The 13,167-nt window shown below is 22.6% G+C and overlaps 4 protein-coding genes across 4 annotated transcripts; 3 read left to right on the plus strand and 1 right to left on the minus strand.

The window, feature by feature from the left end:
* Window positions 1–3: 3 nt before the first annotated feature.
* On the plus strand, window positions 4–1,677 carry PCHAS_0319400 (CIR protein; the record flags this gene model as incomplete). The annotated part of the gene is made up of 3 exons (XM_016800045.1): window positions 4–21; window positions 163–1,305; window positions 1,393–1,677. The coding sequence occupies 3 exons, from the start codon at window positions 4–6 to the stop codon at window positions 1,675–1,677; spliced, it is 1,446 nt and encodes a 481-aa protein (XP_016652923.1).
* A 140-nt stretch (window positions 1,678–1,817) lies between these two features.
* On the minus strand, window positions 1,818–2,955 carry PCHAS_0319500 (fam-a protein; the record flags this gene model as incomplete). The annotated part of the gene is made up of 4 exons (XM_051320973.1): window positions 1,818–2,078; window positions 2,171–2,274; window positions 2,837–2,855; window positions 2,953–2,955. The coding sequence occupies 4 exons, from the start codon at window positions 2,953–2,955 to the stop codon at window positions 1,818–1,820; spliced, it is 387 nt and encodes a 128-aa protein (XP_051176925.1).
* Window positions 2,956–5,134: 2,179 nt separating this feature from the next.
* On the plus strand, window positions 5,135–6,312 carry PCHAS_0319600 (CIR protein; the record flags this gene model as incomplete). Its single annotated transcript, XM_016800051.1, has 3 exons — window positions 5,135–5,149; window positions 5,287–6,120; window positions 6,226–6,312. The coding sequence occupies 3 exons, from the start codon at window positions 5,135–5,137 to the stop codon at window positions 6,310–6,312; spliced, it is 936 nt and encodes a 311-aa protein (XP_016652924.1).
* A 3,481-nt stretch (window positions 6,313–9,793) lies between these two features.
* PCHAS_0319700 (CIR protein) lies at window positions 9,794–10,941 on the plus strand (the record flags this gene model as incomplete). The annotated part of the gene is made up of 3 exons (XM_016800084.1): window positions 9,794–9,808; window positions 9,929–10,705; window positions 10,807–10,941. The coding sequence occupies 3 exons, from the start codon at window positions 9,794–9,796 to the stop codon at window positions 10,939–10,941; spliced, it is 927 nt and encodes a 308-aa protein (XP_016652863.1).
* Window positions 10,942–13,167: the final 2,226 nt, after the last annotated feature.

Below are 13,167 nucleotides of genomic sequence, written 5' to 3' on the forward strand. Positions count from 1 at the left end.
ACAATGGACCCAGATGGAGTGGTAAATAACTTTACTTTAAAATAAAACATGTCTATCCCTTATTTTATTGTTTTTGATTTGCCTACAAATCATATTAAATTTTATTTCAATAAAATTTTCATTAATACATATTTTTATTCATTTTTATAAATATTTTCTTAGTGTGAGACATTTCTTGCAGCTGATAAGATTATTAATCGTGAAAATGATGCCAGCATGACGATGGAGGATATTAGAAAAAACTCATCATTCAATGGACTTTGTCCTAATAATAAATGTGTAACAGATGAGCAATGTATTGGTGCTATGACCACGTATGTATTTTTGAAAGTAAGAGCAGATAAAAATAACGAACATGGTGAGTATTTTTTGATGTGGCTAAGTGATAAATTATTTAAGATGTACCAAAAAGACAAAAGAAAAGGGGAAAATAATAGAATTACTTTAGATGAGGCTTATAAAAAGTATTTAGACAAAGATATAGGAGATTATAAATATTGGAATCGTTTAGATAATGTAAAGGGTTTGAAAGATGCTAATCTTAGTCACATGAACGAATTTTATAAGTTACTTAGTCATATATGTAAAACAATTATACATCATAAATTTAAACATACCGGATCTACGAATCTTCATCAGAATTATACCAATAGTTCTAATCAATATATGCTGCTTTATCAAAAATTTTCTAAATGTGATTCATATCTTCATTTATTGGATAATTTAAAAAAAACATATGAGGATTTTAGAACTACTATTAAGAATGATGATCCAAATTTAGCAAGTTCTCTTCAAACACTTACAACGATAGAAAATACCGATTCATATTTTGTGAAAGGTTTTAGCACATTTGATTTCAGTAATTCAAAGTGCCAATCAGAATATGATGATAGCATACTCAAAAAATGGGAGAAAACCGAAGCTCAAAGGAAGCAAAAAGATAATGGAGCTGGCACATTAGAAAGTAAAGATAAAGTAGTAGGTGATGTCCAAAACAAATCAAACCCTAAAGGAAGTGAACATACTGATCCAGGGAGTGACATAGGAAATAAAACGAATCTTCAAAGCAATCCAAGCAGCCATACCCCCATTTCAGGTACCAATCAAGGAGGTGGATCAGATAACAATCAAGGACCTCAAAAACCAGTGGAAAGTCCAGTGGTTAAATCAGAAAATTGTGGAATCAAAGTAAAAGGAAATGAAACAACAGGAATATGTGATATATATGTACCCAAAGAATACAAGCAAGTTGGAATATTAATTATAGTTATTTTAATACCCATTACTTTAGCTATTATGTACAAGGTAAATAAAAGAAAATTATGATGTGTACTATTTTTAAAATATTTCCTTACTATAAAATATTATATATTTTTCATAATTTTATGTTAGTATTTGCCATCTGGACGAAAAAAGGAATTGAAGAGAAAAAAAAACATGAAAAAGGTTATAAATTTAATGGAAGGGAAAAGACAGATGCAAATAATTATAAAATCATCTAGTCAAAAAAAACAAACTAAAAAATATATAAATCCTGTTTATGGGGAAAAATCTCCATCAATAAATATATACAAACTTATGCAGGCTGATCCTGTACCATTTATTAATTTAATTTTTTTGTTGATTTTTTTGTTTATAAAAGAAAAGACAATTCTTTGGAAGGATATATTTAATTAACTTAGATTTTAAGTTGAATTAAAAAAATGCATAAATGGATGAATATGTAAAACGTTAAAATTTTTCAAAATATAGCATATATTATAAATATGTACATTTATTTAAAACTGTATTTTTTTTAACAATTGTGAAATAAATTATTATATTATTAAAATGTGTATATTGCTCACAGATTCGATATAGGTGATTTCAAGATCATCGCCTTTTTTTTCAATGAGGTATCCAGCTAAGTTCACATATATTCTTTCAAATTTTTTATTCATAATATAATCTTTATATTCTATGGAAGCATGTAATGAATCTGTTTTTTTTAATATTGGGTTTTTGTGTTCTTTCCTGGAAGGGTTTTGATCATCGACATCTACTGAAGTCATGGCAATTATAGTTTTGTCTTCTGATATCTACAAAATTAATGAAAATACAATGCATAATTATTGTGAATAATATGAGAAATACGATTTACAACGAAACAGAAAAGAAAAGGTTTCCATACTTGAGCTTTTTTGACTAAAGCATAAAAATATTTCCAAGGATCGCCACGATTTTTTTCGCAAAGTTGGAATATGGTTAATAAGTTTGGGTTGTACGCATGGACAACTGTTCAAAAAAAAAAATATTTTTGCATTATGTAAAATAATATATTATGAATTGGAGGACATGAGAAGCAATAAATAGTATCATATAACATTGCCAACAATAAATCTTATATATTGATGGCAAATAAGTAAAAGTATACAAAACAATTTCTATTAATACAAATTAAAATTTTAACAACAGCATAAAATAATGAAATAAAAATAAAAGTGAATTTTTTTTGGAAAAGAAATAATTTTTTATAGTATAATTTTTTATTAATATATGTTTTTTTAGACATTATAAAAAATTCTTTCACAAATCTGTATTTTTTTATAAATAACATCGATTTGTCGAATTTTGATTTATATTTTTTTAACTCCCTAGAGAAATAAAAATTTGCAATTGATGCAACATTTTATATGAAAATATGCGCATCCCTATTCCCCATTATTTAAACATATTTTACTTGTTAAAAAGGTTTTAACACGAATAATGTTAAGAATCTAAACAAATTAATAAGTTACATATCCTTTTTAAAATTTTTCATATTCATCAACAGAAAAAGGGGGTCAAAGTTATGTACCATGAGTTATAGTTTTGTTCTATGAAGTTGATGTTTTGTGTTTGGTCTGCAATTTGATTATTTTATTTATAATTTGGCAATATATTGGTCTGTAAATTTATATCAGATATATTTACCATTTTCGGATGTTTAATCACAAAATGATGGCTGAATATGCAGCTAAAAAAAGGACGCAATCATTAATATGAAAGGGTTTGTATAATATGGTTAAAAAATATATATAACTTGCTAGCAAATTGCTATATTGAACCATGAATAACACTATATTTTTCTTTATTTGATGAAACATTTTATTTAGCAAAACTTTTGATTTGGGTTACAATTATTTTAATTTAAATTGTATTATACCAACGGAACAGTATGATAATATTATATATGTAGGTATAAACTATAATAAAATTATTTCGAATATTCCTCTACATTACAATATATGTTCAGATTAATATATTACCAATATATAATAGATGCATGGAATGCTGATCGATAATCGACAATACAACGTTATCTATAAATGATGTTTTATGCATCTAACATTTTTAATAACACAATAAAAATTGAACTATATATACAATATTTTAAGTTTTACAATTCTGAGGTATAAATAAATTATATTTTAAAATGGTTAAAAGATAAAATATAAATATATTAATAAATTTTCATATCATATTTTTCTTTAATAATTATAACTAATATTAAAATACTTTTTTATTGTAAAAATTTCATATAATTAAATACTAATATTAATTTTATTGAAAACGCGCATAATAATAAATTTTATTTGAACTAATAATATATATATTAGGATATCATATATATACAGACTCTCAATTTTATAATTTAAATATATTGTTATTACGAAATAATATATATGCTCTAAAATGTTATGCATTGCAACAATGGAACAAGGAATATTATTAATTGGTCTAAAGTATTCCTTTTAGTGCATTCATTATCTCATTGTAGCATACAATGGTATATCAGCAAGAATAATAATAGTAATAATAATGGATTAGTATGCTACTGAATATGTACAAAGGATCGTATGAAATATTACAATTTTTAGCTATGTATACTTTATTATGGTGTCATGATCTTAAAGTTCCTAATCAATATAATATTAACAATTTCATAACATTCGTTAAAAATAATGTTTTTACATTATAAACTAATATGATATTAAAAAATATTAAATAAGAAATATATTTTAGGTTATAAGTATAAATGTATACTTAAAATGGTAACTCATATTGCTTCTCGAATTAATTCATTACTTTAAACAAAGTATGAACACAATTCTAAAATTAAAAATTAATATATTTAATTAAATTATACAAAACAACTATATTTATTTCTTTAATGTTTAAATATATTTCTTGATCATTTATATATTAAATAGATCATAAGGATGAAAATATAATATACATTTTATATATACTAACAATTACCCCAAAACTAATTTATATTCATGATTCATTTTAATTGTAATAGGTCGATTAATCTAATTTGCATATTATGTTTTTTAATTTTAAAATTAAATAATATATGCACTCAAAAATATTGATTAATTCTATTTATATATAAGGAAATGCTAGGAAATAAACAAGGTTATTGTTTATTATAAAATGAGCTTATAATATATATATTGATTAAATATAAATGCACCCAATATATCATTTAATTAGAAAATATAATATTGAATTATTTATTCATTTATTTATTAAATATTATAATTTAAACAAAAAAATGTCTTTTCATTTATTGGAAATAATATTAAAGATCAATATGCCACGAGGAATAATAACTTGTATAAGTGCATTATGAGTGTCTAATGATGAGACACAAACGCGTTTTGAACAATTCTGGTAGCAATTTATGTTTGGTTCTTTAAATATTTATACTAATACAATATTTTAAATTATTTTATTTAAAAAACAAAAAAATACATTTTTATCATCCATGTGAAAATATATAATAATTAGGAGATATACTTTATTTAAACTATTACAAGGTTATAAAAATTGGGTAATAGGAATATTATGAATATTGACAAAAATATTACATATTTGTTTATTTATTCTATTATATGATTAGAATGTTTGAACATATTATATATTATGGGAATTTAGCTAAATAGACATAAAGAAATTTAATATTCCATTTTAATCAGATTTATTATTATTTTACATTAATTAAATTGTTATAAAGAGTAAATATATGCTTAATCATATATATATTATACATATGTGCAAGTAACACATATTTATTTAGGCGTAATATTTATAATTAAATTCTATTATAATGTCTAAGGGAGTGGTATATAAATTTTTTAAATAAAATATTCTTTTCACATTCATTCATATGCTGGATCGTCTATAAATTATATTCATTTTTATTTTAGTACCATTTACATTAATACATTATTTTGTTTAATTCGTAAAATATATTCGTAGTGTGATGCAATTAATGAAATCGATAAAAACGTCGTTTTGGACTCAGCATCTCAAAATTATAAGTTTGTCGATCAAATATATGGAGGACATTGCCATAATAAAAATTGTGATACTGATGAAAAAATTCTTGGATCGGCTTTTATGTCACTGCTAGAACTTTTTAAGGATGTTAATGATTACGAGGATAATTTAAAAAATTATAAACTTGCTCAATACGCTATTTTATGGTTTAATTCTAAAATTAGGGGAACTGCGAAGATGGAAGCTGAAATAAAAAATATTTATGAAATCCTTATAGAAAATGACTGGATTAGTGAATACCGTCAGTATACAGATAAAAACGAAAATGAATTGAAATTCCATTTTTTATATTTGAAGAAATTTTATGCGTTACTTAAAGGAATATGTGAAACAATTACTAACTGTAGTGACTCTTCAAAGACCGAAGAATGCATAAAATCTGCTAAAAAATGCAATGAATTTTATCGTGCATGTATTTTGAGTGCGCCCTGGAAAGAGATTTGTAATCCATATTGTAATTTATTGTCAAATTTAAAAAATGATTATGATAAAATTAAAGAAAAATATAAGACATATGAACTTCCCGAATTGACGATACCAGACGGGGTAGAAAGTTGTGAGAGTTTATGTAATGGTAAACAACAATGGGAGGTTGAGGAACTGAAAATTAAAGAATTAAAAACTAGTACGCTCACCGAAGTTAGTTTATCCGTTCCATCAGTAACCCCAACAAGTATAAATAACGCAAATAAACTACCCTACATTGCAGTTCCACTTATTTTAATACCCATTATTTTAGGATTTTCATATAAGGTAAGTATTACAATTCAAAAATATAAATTTAAAAAATATACATTACAAAATATTTTTTGAGTGCATAAAAAGACAAATAATTATATATTTTTATTTTTATGTTAGTATTTAACGCCCGTATGGCGAAAAAAGCTGAATGCAAAAAAAAAGGTGAAAGCGATTATAAATTTGAGTGATCAAAAGAAAGCCTAAAATGGCGTTACAAATGTATTCATCGAAAAGAACCAATCGGAATAATTATAAATTGGGTTGATGAAAAATGGGGTTATTAAATATATACAAACACATACAGGATAATCCTGTACCATTTATTTTTTTATTAAGGCGAAAAGCGAGATACAGCATTAAGAAATTTATCAAGCTTTAGGGTTTTGGTTTTTCATTATTCGGTTAGACTTATTACAAAATATAATAGGAAACAATTTAGGAAAATCGGACTGTATGCTTGTAGAAGAAAGGCTCTTAATGCATTTATTATGTAATAATAGTAATAATATCAGTATGTATTTGCTCTTCCCCATGTTTATAAATAGAAAAGAAAGCATGCTCATTTACATAAAAATGTAATTGTAATTAAATATATATTTATATAATTTTTTTTATTATATTAACTTTTTAAAACTTTGAGGATGTAAAAAAAATATATTATCATTATTATAAAGTAAGGGTTCAGGTTTAAAGGTGCAATTTGTGAAACTCGCAGTTGGGTCAGAGTTCCGTATATGGGATATATGTTTTGGGTTATGATTATATTTTTATTAAATTGTTTATAGTTTGATCATATTTATTTGTCTATAAATGTTGATTAAATATATGTACCATCTCTGTATGTTTAATCCCAAAATGAAATCCAAATATGCCGCCCCAAATGACCGTATCCATTAATATGAAAGGGGTCACATAGCATATATTTCCATAAAGTATAATATATGTATAGCTTTAGATTATAATAAAATTCATTTTGAATATACATATTAATATTAATACGTGTGTTTAAAGATTAATTAAATATATTACAAAATATAATAAATATTCATAAAATATAGATGCATGAAATATCGATCGAGATTCGATAATACAGCATCATTTATAAAGTCTTTTTATGCATCTACCATTTTTAATAACACAATAAAAAATGAACAATATATACACTATTTTAAGTTTTATAATTTTGAGGTATAAATAAATTATATTTTAAAATGGTTAAAAGATAAAATATAAATATATTAACAAATTTTCATATCATATTTTGTTCTAATAATTATAACTAATATTAAAATATTTTTTATTGTAAAAATTTCATATAATTAAATACTAATATTAATTTTATCGAAAAAGCACATAATAATAAAATTTTTTTAACTAATAATATATATTAGGATATTACATATGCAAATTCTCAATTTTGGAATTTAAATATATTGTTATTACGAAATAATATATTTGTAATTTATAATATTGTTGGTCTATAAATGGTGATTAAATATATGCTCCATCTCGTATGTTTAATCTTGAGATTATTCCTAAATATGCACCCCCCAAAGGGGGATGGCCATTAATATGAAAGGGTGTACTGAACATATTTCCATAAGCCATAATACTATATCTAATTCGTTCGTATATATTAAATTTGGCAATACTATAACTTCACATGTTACATTTTATTGGTAATTTTTGGATAACGGTATATAAGAATCCTTATTATTTATTATATAAGTCTTGTTAATCAGGGGCGATATTGAATCATGAATAGCACATTATGTTTCTTTATTTGATGAAACATATTAGCAAAATTTATTATTTGTATCATATTTATTTTAATTTCAATTATAAAGTTCCCAAGCAAAACTGTAACAACAAAACTGAACAGGCATCTATAAATTATAATAAAAAACATTTTGAATATTACTCTATATTACAATATATATTCAGATTAATATATATATTTGTAACATTAATTAAACAATCTACTAATATATAATAATAAAATATAGATTCATAAACAATCGATCGGGGTTCGACAATACCGCGTTATCTATAAAAGGCATATTATGCATCTAACATTTTTAATAACACAATAAAAATTGAACTATATATACAATATTTTAAGTTTATAATTTTGAGGTATAAATAAATTATATTTTAAAATGGTTAAAAGATAAAATATAAGTATATTAAAAAAATTTATATCACATTTTGCTCTAGTAATTATAAATAATATTATAGATGGAATAGCATTATTATTATAGGCTTATAGATATAATATAATAAAATATATTACTAATAAATAATATTGAAATATTGATTTATTGTGAAAACTTCATATAATTAAATATTAATATTAATTTTGTCGAAAAGGAATATAATAATTAAATTTCTTTGAGCTAATAATATTTATATTAGGTTATTATATATGCACAACCTTTAAAATAATTTAAATATATTGTTATTACGAAATAATATATATTCTAAAATGTCCACATTAAATCAATAAAATACGGAAATATTATACATTGATTTAAAGTGCTCCTATTAAGTGCATTAGTTGTATCACTGTAGTATACAATGGTATAGCCAAAACAACAATAACAATATTAGATTAATATGTTATGTTTATTTGATACACAATATGGATATAAATTTATTATATATATTCTTAAAGGTATGATGAAATTAAAATTGTATGCATAAAACATCAAATGAAATATTACAATTTTGATTTAGTATTTTTTTAATGTGTTAATATTAGAATTAACGATACCAATAAAAATAACAATAATTCTCCTAAAAAGTATAGTTTTTATATCTAAAACTAAATACTTTCTATTATAAAATATACAATCATAATATATGTTTAGGTTCTAATAAAATTGGGGTTATAAAATGTAAATTATGTTGCACTGCTCCAAAATTAATTGATCATTCCAACCAAAGAGTACAATTATAAATTAAACAAACAATCGGTTTAAAATAGCTTATATGAAAACATTTTTATTAAACTCATTTTGATAACATAAAACCGCGTTTATTATATATTTACATATAATATAGTTAATAAGAAAGAAAAATGTGATATATACTAATTATTATTTTAAAACGATATTATATGCAATGACATATTTAAGTTTATAATTAGCTCAATAAATATGGCTCATTGTTAATTGTTGTGTTAAATCATAGAAAGATGGTCAAAATATATTATAAAAGAACCCATAGAGTATATTCCTAAATTGGTGTACATAGGAATAAAAGGCAAGTTATTGGATTTATTAAAATGGATCATGAATTTATATGTATTTATGTATATGCAATTAGAAATGAAAAAATGCAACTTAATTTGAAAATACAATAATTTTAGAAAAAACTGCATTATATATTATAAGAAGCAAGTACATAAAAATGAAATTTATCATATTAAATAACGATTTATATACTTTTAAGGATTGTAGTAATAACAGCATTTTTTGTACAAAATGCATCATATATACATATGGCAAAAGTATATTAAGCAACCCCTATTTAAGGTAATTTAGCTAATTGCCATAAGTATAATATGTTTAACGAAATATAATTGCTATGTAAAGAGATTAGTAGATACAACAAATATTTTATGCAATATATATAAATAGTATCGTTCAGCATAATCTCCAAATTATAACAAAATTTCATTATAATGGCTTCTGGAGTGGTATATATACTTTTTTTTTATATTATTTGGATGTTGCATTGCATATAAATTATATTAATTTTCATTTCAGTAACATTTATACTAATACATATTTTATTAATTTTTATAATATTTTCATAGTGTGGTGCAATTAATGGGATCGAGAGACTTATTGATGTGAAGGAGGAAGATTCACGAGTATCTTTTAAGTGTAATGTTGTATTGGACGCTTATTGTCCTTTCAAGAGTACATCAAGAAAAAATGAATGCCATAGTTATGCCGAAATGGTTAGCTCTTCTGTTTTATTTTTACTAAAATCGTTAGAGAATAATTATCATTATGAGGATGATTTAAAAAATGCTAAACTTGCCGAATACGCTATTTTATGGTTAAGTTATAAATTAAATAAATACCCACAAAATAAAATCACCACATTAAATGATTTTTATACTGAACATATAGAAAAAAATAAGTATTATAATGTGAAAATAACTAAATCTAGTAAGACTTATAAGGATATTATAGATAGAAAACATGATTTGATGAATATTGGTATTAAAGAAATATCTCAATTTTATGATGCATTTAAATCATTATGTGACATGTATAATGAACTTGATAAAGAGAATCAAGAATGTGCAAATTGTTCCAAAAAAGCTAATGAATTTGTTGCAAATTTTGAAAAACTTAATGGAAATTCTGATATTACTGGAAACAGTTCATATAGAAAAATATTGTACACTTTATCAACTGATTATGATGATTTAAAAAATGATTTTGCTGAAAAATGTAGTGGTTATAGCGATATTCCAACTCTTTCAGCGATAAAAACACCACTAATCTTGTTGATAGCAAGAAAATTAATTCCAGTTTTATTGGCATTTGCAATACCAATTTTCTTGGGAATTGCTTATAAGGTAAATAATAAGGAATTTATAAATATAATATTAAAAATTATTTTCATTAAATATATGGAAGCTTTAACAAAAATCATATGCTTCTTAACATTTTATATTAGTATTCATTATTTGGATTCGATAAACGACTTCATATACAATATTTAAGAGAAAAACGAAAAAAAATAAAGAAGAAAGTGTATAATTATATATTATTCGAAGAGAGTGATTATTCCAGGAATAGTAATAATTATTGATATATGCTAAGGCTGACTATTTGGAAATAAATAATTTTTGACCATAATTTTGGAACATAATTTTTGGGTTTATAAGAATTTTTAAATAATATAATCAATAAAATATTTATGTATATTTATTGTATGTTTGCATATTTTTATGTTGTGGATCAGGGTTGAGGTTGTGTTTATGGAACCCATATATGGATTAGGATTATATACCGCATTGCATTAAATTTTGCGTAATTTGATAATATATTAGTTTAAGTAATTGTTTTAAATATATATAGGAAATAAATTATTAAAATATGTATAGAAAAAATCACAAGAATTGGATTTCGTGTTAATATAACTTAATGATAATGGCTTATGGCACAATCGATCAAATATTGGAATCGATATAGAAAGATGAATCCAAAGTATCGATATAGTTATAGAAGCGACGTTGATTTAAATAATTATAATATTTAATATGAGAAACTGAGGGAGAAAAATTGGAATAAAAAACAATAATTTATTATAATTTCAATCAAAAGACATTTAGAGCGATTTCCTTCCTCAGTACCTCTTGAGCCCGATGATAAATGAAGAAAGTAATGGAGATAAGAAAGAAGTTGTTGAGTTTATGAGAAAATGGAATTATTAAATATATACAAACATACGAAGGATAATTATCCATCGCTCATTAATTTATTTTTTGGTGATTTTTTTGTTTATAAAAAAAAACGATCGTTTTAAATGATAAACTTGATTAATAACTTTTATTTTGATGTTCAGAATTTATGAGCCTATTTTAAAACTCAATATAAGTATTAAAGTGATAAATATGTAAATTCATTTATTATTATAGGTAACTAAAGTCATAAGCATAATTAAAAAATATATTTATATTATTATAATATTATAAGTATGATGCTGCTGGAATGGTTCACTTAATTTTCAATTTTAAATATATTTATATAATTTTAAAAATAAAAATATCACTAACATAATGAATGACTAAAAAATATACATTTTATAAAATAATTTATTATTGAAAAAATTCATAATAAAATCGTTTATAAATATTAGCAATTGCCCACTAAATCTCTATCATGAATTTCAATATAGAGTAGTTTTTTATGCATATTCAGTAAAAAAATATATAATAATATAATGTATTTTATAACAGAGATATATAAATATATATTTTATTGAATGAATAATAAATCAATGGGATATAACAGTGCATTATAAAGGCATCAATGTTATATATTTTATTAAAGATACAGTTGGGGATATGTGGTTTTATATTCTAAAAAACTTGATTGATGGGAAACAGTTAAAGATTCAGTTTTATCAATTCATTTTTATTATTACACATTAGAGGGCATTATATTATTATTGTTTGTAATTCATCCTTTTTTAATCTAAAATAGCAATATTTTATCATATAATTAATAAAATATAAATTTTTTAATAAATTATCTGAATGTATATACATTGACAATTAGAAAATTAGAATAAATAAGATAGAAATGAACAATACAAAGCATTTATCGAATAATTTATATATTAAAAGAGCAAATATATCTTTTATCTCTCCCCTAACAAAGGGTAACATAACAGCCTAATTACACTTAGTTTTCAATTATACTTTAAACTTGCATCAATAGTTATTTATGTGTTATAAACTAATATTTGCTAAGTATTATTTTAAAAACAATATGCATTCAAAGAATTAATTAAGATTATAAATAGCTCAACAAATACGGGTTTAGTGCTAATTTTCGTTTTAAATAGTATAAAAGGTGCGTAAAATATATTATAAAATTACCAAATAAGATATATTTTTAAATTGAGTATATAGGAATAAAAATAAAGTTATTGGATTTATTAAAATTGGTTATGAATTTATCTATATTAAACAAATAATATAAATTTATCTAATTTGAATAGAAAATTGAGTATGTAACTTAATTTAAAAATACTATAATCTTAGAAACAAGTATATAAAAATGTAATATATCTTATTAAATAACTATTTATGTATTTTTAAGGATTATAGTAATAATAGCATTTTTTGTATAAATGTATCATATATACATATGGTAAAAGTATATTAAGCAACTATCCATTTAAGGTTATTTAGATAATTGCCATAAATAAGTATAACATGTTTAACGAAATATAATTACTATGTAAAGAGCTTAAATAGATACAACAAATATTTACGTAATATATATAAATATTATTATCCCTCATAAT

This window comes from Plasmodium chabaudi (genome assembly GCF_900002335.3).
Source record: "Plasmodium chabaudi chabaudi strain AS genome assembly, chromosome: 3".
In the NCBI taxonomy this organism is placed as follows: Eukaryota; Apicomplexa; class Aconoidasida; order Haemosporida; family Plasmodiidae; genus Plasmodium; species Plasmodium chabaudi.